Source organism: Hemitrygon akajei, chromosome 26 (assembly GCF_048418815.1).
Source record: "Hemitrygon akajei chromosome 26, sHemAka1.3, whole genome shotgun sequence".
NCBI lineage: Eukaryota > Metazoa > Chordata > Chondrichthyes > Myliobatiformes > Dasyatidae > Hemitrygon > Hemitrygon akajei.
The window spans coordinates 40,186,668-40,203,339 of record NC_133149.1 but is presented as its reverse complement, the minus strand read 5'-3'; the positions used below and the strand labels follow the sequence as shown (position 1 = coordinate 40,203,339).

Sequence of the window (16,672 nt, the reverse complement as noted above, 5' to 3'; positions counted from 1 at the left end):
TGACTGCAATGTTTTGTTGATGTGTTCAATTTATCCCATTTGCCCTAAATAAGCTTTAAGTAGCCCAATCCTTTTGAAGCTTGGGCACATGGAATACCCAAATTGTCATCAAGATTTATTCAGATCATCTCTTCATTATTTACCATTTTATTTCCTTCTTGTTGATTGTCCTATCAGGAGTCCTGATGAGATTGGTGTCAATGGCCAAAATGTTCTGCATGGGCACAGTGGGTTAGCATGCCCATTTCTGTGCTGTACAACTTTATGAATGTCATTGCATTCTTTGGAGTTGAGAAGAATGAGGGGTGGGATATTGAAACAGAAAGGAGCAACAGTGAGAACTACTCCAAACTCAGTTTTACTCAAAACCTGCATCATAGAACTGTCAAAATATAGATTTGAATTCACCCATCCATATAGGGTTACCATTCACTAACACTTCAATAATTATATTATCCTGATATGACCTGTGTGTGGTCTGATGGTAAGTCATTCCAGTGAGGGGTCCAGCAACATTAGAATGAACTCTGAAATGTGGGGTAGAAAGAGCAAGGAATGGCATTTTTAATAAAAGGCAAGCCCACATGAAATACACAAAATATATTTAAAGTATCTCCAAGGATAAACTGGACATGTTTATTAATTAAACTATCACTTAAATAAAAAAGTGCATAGAAAATGATGCTTAGAAACATTTTTACAACTATATACATATATTACATTCATTCTTTAGCATAGCTTTCAGTTTTACTTAATAATTAAAATTCCTTCATTACCATGATAATGTTTAACACTGATGCACTAATCCAATAGTAAAGATGTTTTACAAGAGCCATGTAAAAAATAACAATGTACAGGAACGAAAAAATGAAAAAATAATTAAAAAAGGATACTATTAGCCTCCTCATGAATAAAAATAAAAATTTCTCAAGTAAGGTTCTTCTGAACCGGAACATTTTACATCTACCACGTCTTTGTGTATTCATCTCAAAGAGATGCAAAAATATATTCACATTAACGGAAAAATGTACATATAAATATAATTCTGTTCCGGTGAGGACATTAGGGAAGAGAAGCACTCTAGTCACAAGGAACAAGGTTGTACAGACACAACGTGTACCCTAATTTAAACAAAAATAATTTATAATTTGTATTTCCCCTCTAGTAGCTACATTGTCAGCTATCCATTTGAGAAACAACAAAAAACAGAAATAGTGTTTAAATATCTTAAAATTTTGGGGAATTATCACCAAAGTATTATTTTCTTTGAAAGCAATCACCCCCCTCCCCCAACTTATTTGAATTAAAATCCAGAACTCTGTACTTTTAAGCTAAGACATAACGGTCTTACATGATCTCTGCAGACTTTCGTAAACATTGTATTTGCTTTGAAACGGATGCTGAATAGATGAGAACCAGCCCTTCAAATTAACCTACTTATTCAGATTGGATTATGTATTTCATTAAGCTTTATGATGTGATGGTGTTTTATTCATTTAGACGTTCAGTCATTAGAAAAAGATACATTCATCTTAAAACTGCTGTGTCCTGTGTTGGATTGAAAAAGGAAGTTAAACCGTATTACAATTTACAAAGCAACACCTTCCTTGTCTGACACTCAAGGGTTTGAGCCTAAATTGTTCCATGGTGACTACAGAGACAAAATTTTTAGTACTTTCAACCCTGCTGCAGTACTGCAAGGTAAAATCCTCCAGTAAGGAAATGAAACAAAAAGAGAAGACAAAAAAAAAGTGCCATATGTTGTGGACTGCGAATGACAGTTATAGAATTGTTCCCGGGTTTCAATGCTCTGGAACCCAAGTAGAAACCATTTAAAATGAGACAACACCCCAATCTTGAAGCAAAAATTTCCAAAATAAAAGCTTTCTACAGATACTAACTGTACAGAGAATGATCCTTACAAAATGGTTCAAGAGGACAACAGCAGTGTAAATAGTTATTTTTCAAAACTTTGGTGTTTAAACTGAAGATCAAGCCACATAACTGCTGTAATGAATGCACTCGGTATCCCTGTAACCAGTTCTGCCACATACACAAGGGTATTGGTACATTAAGGAATCTCTTTCTCTACAAGTATATTTTGTACTGCATGCTAATCCTGCTACTGGCATTCGTGAATACACAGTTAACACCCTTCCTTATAATCATCACCCTCAGAAAAGAGGCAGCTTGAAATACAGACTAAAATGGCTCTTCATTCACATTTGATAAACTGCCTTCAAGTTGTTATATCAAGTGTCTCTGTTCAGAAATTGGAGTGAAGAGTATATGGGGTGTGCCATTTGTCAACAGTACCCCAAAACTATAGATAGATGTAAGATTACATCATCCAAAAAATGATCCCAAATTAAATAAACTATCCTAAAAAAAATATGCACTATGCAGAATTTTTCAATTGTTAATTGGCAGGTCATTAAATTTTAGGTATGCTGTCAATAAATCCCTTAAAAAAATAACCTAACACTGAAATTTATACACTGTGTGGTGCACGTTATAATGGTTTAAAAGTTTAACTGCCTGTGGAAACCAACACAATGGGATGCATGGTAGTTGTATTCCCATCTTTGACCAGTCACACGGATAAACAAAAGCAGTGGCATTTGTAAACAAAAGCAAACTAGCAACTAGTCATCTCTTCTGTCTTGCCATGCATGTTCACCACTGATCAACCCCAGCCAATAAAACTTAAAGAAAACAGGCATAATGCCAGTAAATGCAAAGGACTTCTCTACAAAGAAATTCCACTCATCAGATTGCTCTCCCCTCCCCATCCCATTCTGAAAAGTAATTTTAGATTTCACGTCACTGGTCTAGCTGCAGCCTATTTCCATATTCAAATTCAATATTTTGAAGAGGAAAGAGCAAAACCCCTCAATTTTTGTAGCGCTCACTCCGTATCACACACCATAGCTGTGCAACCGTTCCATGTCTTGACACTGAATTAAAACGGTGGTGAACTAGTTGCAAAGATGGGGGCAAGACAAGAAGTAACTAGAACTCCAATGATTCATTTATTCCTATGAATCAAAACTTTGGTACACATACTCAGGCATCACCACCTGACTTTGCTGTGCTATTTCAGTTATTTATTTCTTAAATACTAATTTCTACCTCTTTCCCAGTCTCATTGATTTTTTTAAAAATACAATTATATTCAAGTTTCCTATATATCCCAATGAGTTTCAATAAATAATATATTTTTTAAAATTCTGGTTGGGTTAGAGATAGTGTAAGTTGGAAAGAATAACGACATTAATTTTTGTTCAGTGTTTTAACTCATTACCCATAGTCTCTATAAAAATCCCACTCTGAACCAACAGGACAAAGAGTACTATTGAAAATCTCCGTATTCCTCAGTTAAAGTAAATTGCAAAAGTGTATTTTTTTAAAAAAGGAGAATGAACTTTAGTCAACTTAAAGATTCACCACTACCCTGCTTCTGAATGGAACACAGTACAGCATTTCACAAAGTGGCCCTCAAAGAGGATTTAGGTTTGAAAAGGGAAGACCACAGAACCGAGAGCCTGGAATCCACCACACGAAAACTAAACATTGCATTTTACAAGAACGTCAACTGCTCCCTCTTAGGGAATCTATTAAGCCTCTTATACCTTGAGCATGAGAGGCCTGTTCCAGGGTCTTGGGCCAGTTTTATTATCATTTTCTGAGAACAGAACGATTCTGCTCATGGCTAGTGCACTTATTCTATTTAATGTAGCATTCTCACTCATTCAGGGTAGAATCAGGGAAGGTGAACCAAGACTGTAGAAAGCTCATACAAGAAACATCATAGCCACCAAACTACTGTTTTGAAAGGGAAACTACATATTTTTGGATAGAAGAATGTTGGAAGTCAAGCCTCAAGAATGTTAAGACTCTGACTCATCTTCACCACCACTTTACATACCTTGTTAAAATCAATGGATTTAAAAAGGACTTAGCAATATCTCTGGACATTGCACTCATGAATATAATTGAGACTACAATTTGATGCTTCATTCAATTATCTAAACTGAAACAAGTCAGCAAGAAATAAAAAGAGCAACATATCAATAACAATCTTTGCCCCTTTTTTGAAGTGCCCAACAAGTCAGAAAATGGGACAAGTGAGGAACTACATACACCAAATTATCTGCTTGTCAAGGTTTCTTTCCTATCATAGAGTTTGCCTGTAATTGCTTGGCAACAATGAAACTTAATTAAAAATAGTGACAAACAAAATCTTTTCAGCTAGATATCATTATCCATCCAGCCAGCAGTCAATAGTACAGCACATATTCATCTTCGTGACTATCAGTGCATACAGAACTATTCCCCTCCCACCCCACTCAACCAGTAGAACCCCCATTACCTGAACATTAACACCATGCTAAGAAGGTGCATCTTTCCTGTGCTCTAAGTATGCTGCCCTGGTGATTCGATCATGTACTTAATGAAGTGCATTGTCATTCATAGGTCAACCCTACCCTTTCCTATGGTAGAGGCTAGTACCCCTGTCTGTGGGTAAAAGCTGATATTGTAGCAGCGAGGAACATGGTCCCAAAAGGCAGTTAGATGTCATTAAATAGTAGCAGCAACTGAGCAACGACAAAAAGAAAAATACCCAATATCTGTCCAGAGGTGTAACTGAACAGGAATACCAGACAATGTAGACCTTACTAAAGGAAAAAAAAATTCTGATAATCTTCCTTCCATCAGCTTGGTTGGCTGTAGATTATTGCTTAAAGGAACACAGCCTTTGTCTTTTGGGAGGGAAAACAGAATGGAAGGGTGGGAGACGTGACGATGGGATTTTTCAAGTTTGAACAAAGACTGTGCCCCTTTAAATAAGGTACAACATCCTGATAAGCCAATCCCCTCTTGAAACCAATGGGAAACTTAGATAGCAGAGGAAGCATCTGTGATCAGGATAATAGAATACATTAGATAGTTATAATCTGGATTTTGGAAAACATGGAAAACAGCTGTAATCTAAAAACATGAAACACTATTGTAGTCAGTACAAACACATTCGTTTTAGCGTTTATCTAAATAGCACACAGTGCAAAAATACAGGGGATCAAGGTCTTTAAAATCACTGCCAGAAACCCACCTGAGATGCATTCATTTGGTCAAAAGAAATTGCCCATTTTCCAGGAGTCAGCTATGGTGGAAGTTGTCATTTTTTTTGGTCACAACTCACACAAAAACATTGCCTTCTGAGGAAGTATGACTGCGTCCTTCAACCTCCCCAAGTTGATAATTCAGTATGATCTAATGACTGGATTTTTTTCCCTCTGTGGTGTTTAAGCATAGCTGGGAAAGCAGAAAAGTTAAATTTTAAATTACCAACAAATGGGTGCTTTATGTTCTCACAGGCATTCCTCTATAGCTTACTGGAACCTTTAATCAAAATAAATGGTTAAAACTGCAAAATAAGAAACACCAGATAAGCACAAACCACCCATTTGTCAGTATAATGTACAATAACAAAGTGCCTCAGTATCCTTATTTTCAACTTCCTAAATCAGTGTTTCTTCACTTCAGGGAGATTACACTGTTAAAGTATTTAAAAATTTGGGTTTAAACTTTTATCCCTCTGTCAATGTTCAATGACATGCCAACCAATTTGCCAATATAAATGTGTTTTCTAGAATTATGAACATGACTTTGTTGCTGAACACCAGAATTTTATTTTAAATGCTGTTCGCTTATGATAAGTTTGGATTTTAAAAGCATGATTTTAAGGGCAGACTGAGCTTTTTAAATCTACCTCCTGTAGTTTTCCCACCTTCACAAATAAGATTGAATGTTATTCCCATTGACCAGAAAATAACAATACACAAACCTCAAACCATAAATTTATATGGTTATATATAGGTGAAAGGCAAGATGACAATTTAACTATCCCATTGCTAATAGATGGGTACCATTTAAAGCTTAAGAGTCTGATAATGAAATAGTGCCTTTTGCTTTAAACTGGCACTTTAAACTCATGCACTTTAAACTGGCAGTGTAATTATCAACACTAACTAGGTGTACAAAACACATGGGGTTTTTAAGATTACAAGTTGAGTGCACACAAGCAATGCTTTACTACCTATAAAGAGGCCTGTGTTACAATTCAGTGCAGTATTCCCCTCCATCAATGCTGCCTGACCTGCCGAGTTCCTCCAGTATTTTGTGCGTGTTGCTCTGGATTTCCAGCATCTGCAGATTTTCTCTTGTTTGTGATCAACGTTTTTGTTTTCTATGGTCAACTTCCTTCCATTAGATTCTTTAAATCACCCAAGAGCAAGTGCAGTAGTTATTATACTGAAGGAGAAAAAAAAATGAATGAACCTAATAGGCAGAATTTCAATCTTTAGTGTTACTTTTATTTTCTGCCAATCCAAGTGACTCAGAGTCCAAAAAATGCCTCACAACTTAAAATCTGAGATAACTGCCTCCTGGAAAGGGGAGTGAATTTGCCAGATTGAAGTGATTACATGGGACTAGAGACCTTTGCCAAGGCTGCACAGATCCTCCTATGATTCCACTCGTCTTTATAGTAGTTCTTCTGTTGAGCAGTGGCTATCATTAGATGACGGATTTATGAAATCATTTTACTTCCCCAAATTTAAAACTGCAATGAAAAATCTACTCCCAGGTTAGGATCTGCATGTCACAGATTAAACCTGTATTCTCCTTGCATTTCCTCTACCTTTTCTAGTGCATTACTGTTAAAGAGGTTACTTTTTAGTCAAATTTGATGTTAACTTTTGACTTTCAGAGATGAGAGTCAACTCAAGTTGCCTGCTAATTTTGTATTATTTTGTTGTGTTGGTGCAATAATTGACTGGAATTTTTATTTTATTCAGGATTGCTGCCTCAAACAAGGAACTGTACGTTTTTTGGAATGGAATAGGCTGTAACTGTTTAACATCCTGCTGTGTAGTTTTGGAAAAGTTCAGCAGCCAACACAGTTTAGCAGTGTTTTTTTTTAAAAATAGGCCTGTATGTTGGAAAACATCTGAATAGTATTTTGCCACTAGTGTTTAAAACTGTGCTCTATCAAGAATGTATGCTGTTGCACACTGGAGTACAAGTATCCCACTATTTCCTTCCCTGAATTTTTATTTTCCCCAAGGTAATCCTATTAAATCACGGCAGTCACCTCAAAAGGGTTTTTTGCCCCCCACAAGTCTTTATCAGTTCAAGAACTTCCTGCATTTCTTTGCTCCACAGTTACACGGAAGTTTGTTGCTGGCGTCTTCAATTGGGAACTTGTAATCATATGTCAGCTCTTCACCTCGGTAGATCTTTCGCACAGCAAAAATAACAATGTGCTTTTGCCCATCCACATTTATTACGCGGGAATAGCAGTTGGGTTCACAGGAGTGGTTGATGAAACGAGCTGCATTTCCATGCATTGTTGCATCCACCACCTCATAATCATCAATACGGAACATGTAGCAACCGATACCCTATGAATAAAAGACAATAGCAGGAAATGTTAATGTTTGTTATTATGAGTAAATGGCTTTCCCCCAACCTTATCCAAAATGTGCCAGCACTTATAGAATGATATCTTAATTTGGCAGCATGGTACATGACCAAGTGTCAAGACCAAGTTTGATTTTGCTCTTGCGCAATATCCAAAGCTAAATTGGTCTGATGCAAATGTGTCAAACTCGTCCCAGTCATGGGCAAAATATAACATTGTTTATTGTAACAGCACAAAAGATCAAAATCAAAGATCAGAGGCTCAATGTATCTTCAGTAAAACACCAGGCATTGCTTTAATCTTAATAGACACTGGGGATTTAACATGTTAGAAAACAGATTCAGAATCATCTGATAAAATACAATACAAAAAATGCAAAAATAATAGCAGAACTAGGCTATACTCATAGAAAAGACTGAGCATGCTGAGATTCTGAGGAAAAAACGTCCTTTCAGTCAATTATCTGAACAGGTGCATGCCTGAATGGCAAATGCATTTCCTTGACTAAACTCAACAGCAAATTCCTGATGATGAGGGGAGTCGAGGGACTGAGAGAACGTACTTCTGCAGATCGTGGTGCTGGTTTATCTTTGTTTCAAAGTAATCTAAGCTGCTAGATTTTCCACAGTCTAGTTTTCTGTGTCTAGTTTAAACACAGCCTACCAAACCTACGAAGCACATGAAATCAGAGCCTGTCAACCTCTAAAAATTTTGTAACATTAATTCTATCACTCCACTCTAACCACAGCCTTGGGTTGGATGATGGATTAGAATTTCTTGTTGAATGTTAAATTTATCTGGGTTGTACTTGCAGCCAGCCTATCCCTTTTTAGAGATTAACTTTCACTTGGCTACATCCAATGAGATAGAAGTGTTTCCACAAATTGCAGAATGAACTCATTACAAATTATACTGTTTTCACAACTCCAGCATTGATCATTCAATTAGTGTGCCAGCATTATCATTCTACAGTAAGAACCACAGAACAATTGACGTGGTTAAAGACATACACTTCCACTGCCAGTCAGAACACTGCCCACCTCATCCCCAGTGACATCACAAAGTGGAGAGTTTTGTTTTTATTCCCATAATGCAACCAAAATTACAGAAGCAAGTGAAAGTGAATCAAGCACCTTTAAAGCTATTTTTTATTCAATAATTGCAGGAACTAAAATGCAAGCTGATTTTATGTGATGTGCCATCTGGAGTGTGATGGTGATGCTTAGTTACCAAGAATGATGCTGAATAACAGCCATTCAAGAACTGACTAATTCTTGAGGTTTTCAACAGGCAGCAGGTGATGAGCTCAAGGGGGACTGATTATTGGCAGTTGCGTCTAAATTCTCCAGCTACTGGGGTCCTAGTCTTGCAGGGTAGGGACAAAAGAATGAGATAACTCACCCAGGAGTGGACTATCTGTATCATTATAAATAATTTCAAAACATGTTTGAAGCATGATGCAGTAACTGATGGATAAGTCCTAGCCATGAGAATATTGGTGTTAATGGAAGTTCACAATATGAAGTTTGTATCAACAGAGTAGTTACCATAAGAAATTATTATCGGCAATTAAGATGACACAAAGGTAAGACTTCAAGTATATTAGATGGACTATCAGACTATTGATTAAGATATGAATTCTTCAGACTGAAATTCAATCCACGACCAACTGAATCCTAGCATTCTTTTAGTTACTGCAACTGAACACAAATAGTCCCAAGTTTAAATAACCTTGCAGAGTATTTTAAAGCAGAATGAATCTCATTGCTTTCTTCATGAAATTATTTAGGCAATGTTTGAATTTGGATAAGTAAAAGCAGTAAGTGGAAAGTCATGGCTGTGGCCAATACTCAGAAGGAACAACAGACGCATTTGAAAAAGCCTCTCCAGAGCAGAATGCTTCACCAGTCCCATAAGCAGATTGAAGATTCCATATTCTACCCATCTAAGAGCATGAGTAATGAATGTACAATAGACAAAATACATGCACAAAAAGTACATTTTTAAAATGAATTGTGAAGTGATATGAATTAATAATCCAAGTGGGTCAGCTAATTTACATCACAAGAAAACTGGTAAGTTGATGATGCCATACATATAGTGCTGTTTCAGAAAGGATTCATTAAATAGTGGAGAAACAACAATGATTCCCACGATGGCTATCCCCAGAGCAGTGGCTATATTCTACTGTAAACCTGCACTAGAAACTCACCTTGCTGTCATAATATTTCTCTCGTTTGTCTGTGAGGACAGATCGAATGACAGTACCCGAATATTCGATGACCATCTCACCTGCATCAATGTTTCGCTTACAGAAAAGGCCCCGTCCATGGATTGGTGACCTATAGCATTTACAAAGGTGGAAAGAATAGAAAGGGAAAAGACAAAAATCAGTTATTGTGGGAAAAAAAGTCAGGAGATCACAAGTTTTATTCTCAAAATCAAGCATGAAGGACACATATTTTGTGCTTGGAATGAAAAACTAAAGATTTTTGAAAGACACTAAAGATTCATTAACACTTTACTAACTGCAAAATGACTACCATCAATTTGTTAAAGAAATGAGCAAACACGAGGAAACCTGCAGATGCTGGAAATTCAAACAACAACACACACAAAATGCTGGTGGAACACAGCAGGCCTGACAAAGGGTCTCGGCCCGAAACGTCGACAGTGCTTCTCCCTATAGATGCTGCCTGGTCTGCTGTGTTCCACCAGCATTTTGTGTGTGTTGTTAAAGAAATGATTGGGCAGTACAATCGGAAGATAACCATTTATTTCTGAGCATGTCTTGAAGGTACTGTCTCAAACTAGAGCATCTATCCATAGATAAGTGTACATTCAGATATCAAATCCATGTCTCAATCTAAATTTGAAATTTTAATAAGCTATTTAGTTTTTGATTCTGCCTGTATGACCTTAATTCAGTTTTGACCTGAGATCACATACACTTTCAGCTAGCATGAACTATCTGCTGAGGGACATTGTTACTTTTTCTCTCCTTGGTTCAGTTCCATTGAAATTCTTTGTTTCTTGTGAAGCTTAAAAGATATTTACATTTGAGGTAGCTCATACAGTACAGACTGCTTCACCTGGCAGGGAAAGCTTATTCTCAAAACCAGAGCATCAAATAGTTATTCTGTACTTTGTTTGGTGTTCTACTCAAATTAATCTCATGTAATTGATATTTAAGTTTCCTCTCATTTTGTCTTTTAATAGTGTGAACCTTGTTCTGGCTTCGTTCCTCAAGATAACTTCATTTTCTTTCTTCTGAAGCTCTCATTTACTTTTTTCATATCACTGACATTATTCCTTCCAAATTGGATGATCTCACATTTACCAACGTTGTTTTCCATCTGTCAGACTTTGGCTCACTCACTTAACCTATCTATATCCCTCTGCAGACTCTCCACATCCTCTGTACAATTTGCTTTTCCACTCAGTTTTGTGAACTGCCTTCAGTGCTGTATTCAAGTCATCACCATAAGAGGGCACAATACTCACACTGTAGTCTGACTAATGTACAAACATTTGTATAACATTTCGAGAAAGATCTCATCTTACTTGTTATTACTTGAATAAGGTGAACAACTTTGTTTTGATGATTGCTGTTCTTATGGCTGCACACAGTAAACATCCACAGAACCAATATCCCCATAATAACATAAGAAATAAAAGCAGAAGTTGGCCATCCTGGCCATCCAGCCTGTCCCGCCATTCAATAAATTCATGGCTGATCTGTCCGTAAACTCAGCTCCATCTACCTGCCTTTTCCCCATAAACCTTACTTCCCCTATGTAAAAATCTATCTAACTGTATCTTAAATATATTTAGTGAAGAAGCCTCAACTGCTTCCCTGGGCAGAGAATTCCACAGATTCACCACTCTCTGGGAAAAACAGTTTCTCTTCATCTCCGTCCTAAATCTTCTCCCCTGAATCTTGAGGCAATGTCCCCTAGTTCTAGCCTCACCTACCAATGGAAACAACTTTCCTACTTCTATCTTATCTATCCCTTTCAAAGTTTTGTATGTTTCTATAAGATCCCCTCTCATTCTTCTGAACTCCAGTGAGTACAGTCCCAGGCGACTCAATCTCTCCTCATAGGTTAACCCCTTCATCTCTGGAATCAACCTGGTGAACCTCCTCTCCACTGCCTGCAAAGCCAGTTTATCTTTCCTCAAGTATAGAGACCAGAACTGCACACAGTACTCCAGGTGCGGCTTCACCAGTACCCTGTATAGTTGCAGCATGACCTCCCTGCTCTTGGATTCAATCTCTCTAGCAATGAAGGCCAACATTCCATTTGCCTTCTTAATAACCTGTTGTACCTGCACAACAGTATGCTGCAACCTTTCACCATTTAAATAATAATCTGCTCTTCTATTATTCCTTCCAAAGTGGATGATCTCACATTTACCAATGTTGTTTTCCATCTGCCAGACCTTGGCCCACTCACTTAACCTATCTATATCCCTCTGCAGACTCTCCACATCCTCTGTACAATTTGCTTTTCCACTCAGTTTTGTGTCATCAGCAAATTTTGCTACGCTACACTCAGTCCCCTCTTCCAAATCATCAATGTAAATGGTAAACAGCTGCGGGCCCAGCACCAACCCCTGCGGCACTCCACTCTCCACTGACTGCCAACTGGAGAAACACCCGTTTATACCAACTCTCTGCCTTCTATTGGTTAACCAATCCACTACCTCCAACTCCATGCATCCGTATCTTATTTATAAGTTTCTTGTGCGGCATCTTATCGAATGCCTTCTGGAAATCCAAGTATAAAACATCCACCTGTTCCCCTCTATCCACTGCACTCATTATGTCCTCAAAGAACTCCAGTAAGTTTGTCATTTTCTGAATCCATGCTGCGTCTGTCTAATGGAACCACTCCTTTCTAAATGTTTCGCTATTTCTTCCTTAATGACAGCTTCAAGCATTTTCCTGACTACAGATGTTAAGCTAACTGGCCTATAGTTGCCTGTCCTTGGGCTACATCCTTTTTAAAAAAGTGGCGTGCCATTTGCTGTCTTTTAATCCGCCAGGACCTGCCCAGAGTCTAGAGAATTTTGGTAAATGATTACCAACATGTCTAGTATAACTTCCGCCAATTCTTTCAGTACCCTGGAATGCATCCCATCAGGACCAGGGGACTTATCTACCTTCAGGCCCTTGAATTTGCTCATGACTATCTCTTTAGAGACAGTGATTTTATTGAGGTCCTCACCATTTCGTCCATAAAATCATTCTTTCGCATATTAGACGTGTCCTTCACCGTGAAGACCAACACAAAATAGTCGTTCAATGCTTCAGCCATTTCCTTATCACCCAATATCAATTTCCCCTTCTTTCAATTAAAAATAAATTTAACACTAATTATGATTTTCGCACATTTCCCATCTTCTCATTCTACATCAACATTAAATTTCGCCTGGTAGAAATCTTATTTCCTGAGCTGATTCTACAGAATTATTGATTCACCTGGTTTGAGAACATGTGCAAAGTTGTTTCAAAGCTTTCAATTCATCAGTTTTCCATGAAGCATGTCACTAACAATACAAGAAAAGTTTTGCTTTTGTATAGCTGGCAATGCTTTATCTATTCTTACATAACCAAAGTTCTGACCATATGTAAATGCCTTTGGTGTGAAGCTTCCATTTCTTTTGGAAGTCTGAGCCGACCAAGGCACAAGTCTTACAAGAATGAACTGTCAAAATAAGACAACCAGATCAAATGGATAAAAACAAAGTCCAGCGCTCTTTGTCCTTTACAAGGTACTGACATACTGATGCTCCCAATTTTTGATTTAATTTGTTCTTAATGGCAATAAAGGAAAAAAAAACAAGAGGTTAATCAGCGGCTTCAGCAGCTTTCTGATGAGAGGTTGTTGCTCTGGAATGTTAACTCACTCTTTCCATCAAATCTGCCTGTCTTGTACAGATTTTCTGCTGTTTATATTTCAGATTCCCTGCATCTGCAATTTTTTTTAAAAATCCTGCTCTTGAGCACTCATCTCTTGATTCACAAGTTACATCAGCAACTTGTTCAAATGAATTCTGTTCAGTACTTTCTCAAAACATGTGCAAGGAGGAATGATGTAGGATATTACATAGAATATTACAACACAGGAACAGCTTCTTTAACCTACAATGTTGTGCCAAACTATAATTAAACTAGCAAGTAAATGCCTTCTGGATAAGCCCCCAATGAAAGAGCTTGTCACACACCTTACTAAAATCAATATAGACAACATCCAGAGCTCTACTTTCACCACCTCCTCGAAAAACTCAATCAATTTAGTAAGACACAACCAGCCCTACACAAAGCCATGCTGACTCTCCCTAATTTGGTCATGGTTTTCCAAACGCTCATAAATCCTATCCATAAGAATATTCTGAATAGCTTCCCTACCACTAATTTGAGATTCACCAGTCTGTAATGTCCAAGATTATTCTTACTTCCCTTCGTGAATTATGGAACAACATTAACCCACTATACTTTTCCAAGAATGGCTATTGTGGTATTAAGGTATACTATTATGCTATTTTTAGCTTCTTAAAACTGTTCCACTACAGTTAAATATTGAGAGAATATTCTGTTGTTTCCTTTTTTAAAAGTATAGTTTTGTTTTCTGTTCTCTGCTAGCGCCACTATCTTCCTAATATAATGCTGTATATCCCTGTATTTATAATAAAAACTAACATTTCTCATTATAGTATTGTCTTTGAATTATATTCATTAAGTACTGCTTGCATTTATCACTTAGACCTTAACTTCCAGGTATTTCCTTGTATTTCAGTACTGGTTCATCTGATTCATTGTATTAATGTTATCAAAATATGCCAATCCAATACAGATAGGGGCAGCTTTTTTTTAAATCGCCACACAGTGATTGATCAGAGAAGCCTTATTTTAGCTTTAAAATATTATGGAAGTTAGAACTCTCTGAAATACACATTTTCAGCAGTTCAGGAGAGAAAATGAAGGATCTTGTGGCCTTTCACTTAGGTTCTTTTCTATATTCCTGTATCTTCTCTTTTTGACAGGGACTTCTAACAACCTTGTCCTTTTTCCCCTCTTCCAGTGGGAGTTTAAACACAAAAGATGGTATATAAATCTATGCTAACTGTTAAGGAAGTCCAAATGAATCACTAAATTCAGCAGCTTCCAGTCATATCCTGTAAGTGTTGACAGATCAAAACACGAGGGAGCATAGTTTTAAAGTGCTTGGAAGTAGATACAAAGGGAATGTCAAGGGTGAAATTTTCACAGAGTGGTGGGTGCGTGGAATGTACTGCCAGCGACAGTGGTGGAGGCAGATACAATAGGGTCATTTAAGAGACTCCTAGATAGGTACATGGAGCTTAGAAAAATAGAGGGCCATGCAGTAGGGTAATTCTAGGCACTTTCTAGAGTAGATTACATGGTCGGCACAACACTGTGGGCTGAAGGGCCTGTAATGTGCTGTAAATTTCCATGTTCTATGTAACTTACCGATAGACACCAACAGCCTCCTTTGATGTCTTTTTCAAATGCCGGAATCGCATGGCCATAGGAAGGTCCATGCTGGTTGCCCGTCTATACGTTCAAAGAAAGAGATGTTAGCCACAATCAAGAGTTGATTCATATGATGTACAACACTTAGAAATACTGTATTTATTTATTGGGGAAAAACTAAAGTTGCGATCACCTTATTTTACCATCCTTTTGATTGATACAACTTTCCCAGTAATTTAGTTTCTGAAACCACTTTGAATATACTTTTTTTTCCAACTCCATACTCAACTTCCACCAGGAGTTAAGGGCGCGCACACACACACTCAACTTCTGATACAAGTTACGGGGAATATTTTTGTGACTAGCATATTTTAGGTACATGTTGATGATAGACTTTATTCATATCTGCCTTCAGATTAACAGAAGAATTAATTCCAACACATCCAGCATTGGTTTTTGAACTTCAATCAAAAATACACCCACTCATATGAAATGTTATTGTTCTTCATGTGAAGAAGTTTAGCTGCTTAAACTAATTAAAAGCAACCTTGCATGTAACTGTCACACTGTTCACAGGAGTACCTATATATTGAATGAAGTCTCTGAGGTAGTGCAAATGAGTTGCAAGCTATATCAGCTTACCATCCAATTAGTTTGCTTTGGTTATTTGGTAAGTCCATGTGAATAAATTGTTTATTGTTTGTTAACAAATGTTCTATTTAAAAATCCTTTAAAAAACCCCATAATATTTGACACCAAAATGTATATTTATCAGTTAGATGTTGATGGACTGACAATTGTCTGCATTCACATTGTATCTTTATATCAACACTTTATTCGTTCAAAGGTGCCATTCAACTTACCAATTATTTCTACTATTTTGCATTTGAGATTTTTAACTTTCCCCATCTGTGAAGAATACACAGTGTCCACCAAAATGTCATATACAAATGCATTATGTGCATGTTTGACTTAACCCACCGTGCTGATTTTAGCTGCACCTCCTCTTCCTCTTCCTCATTGGGACAATAATCTGGTGGCTGCCGATGTTTTGAAGCCAAGAAATTGAACATGTCAAATGCTGACTTCCTGTGCAAATAAATCAAAACAATGTGTGAATCCCTTTGAGACAATTTCAAAACACCACTTTTCTCTTCCATACAGGTGATACCTCTGACGCTTTAAGTGATGAAAAGGTACATAGGGAGTCAAAATGCAAAGCATATTTAGTGTAAACCTCCATGATGGAGTTCAAGTTCAGATTTTGATGGGCACCTAGAGAATCAAAGTGATTGCTGCCTAAATTGGGCATGTCATTGTGGAAGCACTCCAGCAATTAAATTAATACTGTCTCACTGGAGCTATGCAAGTATCAAATGGGGAGTAATTTATGGGATACTGCTGCATGCTGTTGTTTCTACATCAGGTTTGAAGAATACTTTTGACCCATTATCAAGACTTTCTGGGATACTTTAAGACTTCCCCAAAACCTTACACATTTATTCTGAAAATCCTCAAAGAATTTTAAAAGACCAATAGTTTGTTTTTTACTTGACCTTTCAGGAGTTGTCAGAAAAAGGAAATACTTGGCTACCACTATGCTGGGGCACTGAAGAGGGAAAAGAGGGTGTACAAAAGGAAACAGAAGATGAAAATAGATTTGCTCCTCATAGTGTGCATTGGAT

At 37.2% G+C, this 16,672-nt stretch overlaps 1 protein-coding gene across 2 annotated transcripts in view; it reads right to left on the bottom strand.

Moving 5' to 3' along the window:
- Nucleotides 1–603: 603 nt before the first annotated feature.
- Nucleotides 604–16,672, bottom strand: part of kmt2a (lysine (K)-specific methyltransferase 2A) — a 161,553-nt gene continuing 145,484 nt past the window's right edge. For both annotated transcript variants that reach the window (XM_073029965.1, XM_073029966.1), the window contains exons 33-36: nucleotides 15,969–16,076; nucleotides 14,985–15,068; nucleotides 9,699–9,828; nucleotides 604–7,466 (exon numbers count right to left, since the gene is read on the bottom strand). In XM_073029965.1, coding sequence (XP_072886066.1) covers nucleotides 7,191–7,466; nucleotides 9,699–9,828; nucleotides 14,985–15,068; nucleotides 15,969–16,076 — 598 coding nt within the window. In that variant the 3' untranslated portion in view covers nucleotides 604–7,190. The remainder of the gene's footprint in view (nucleotides 7,467–9,698; nucleotides 9,829–14,984; nucleotides 15,069–15,968; nucleotides 16,077–16,672) is intronic.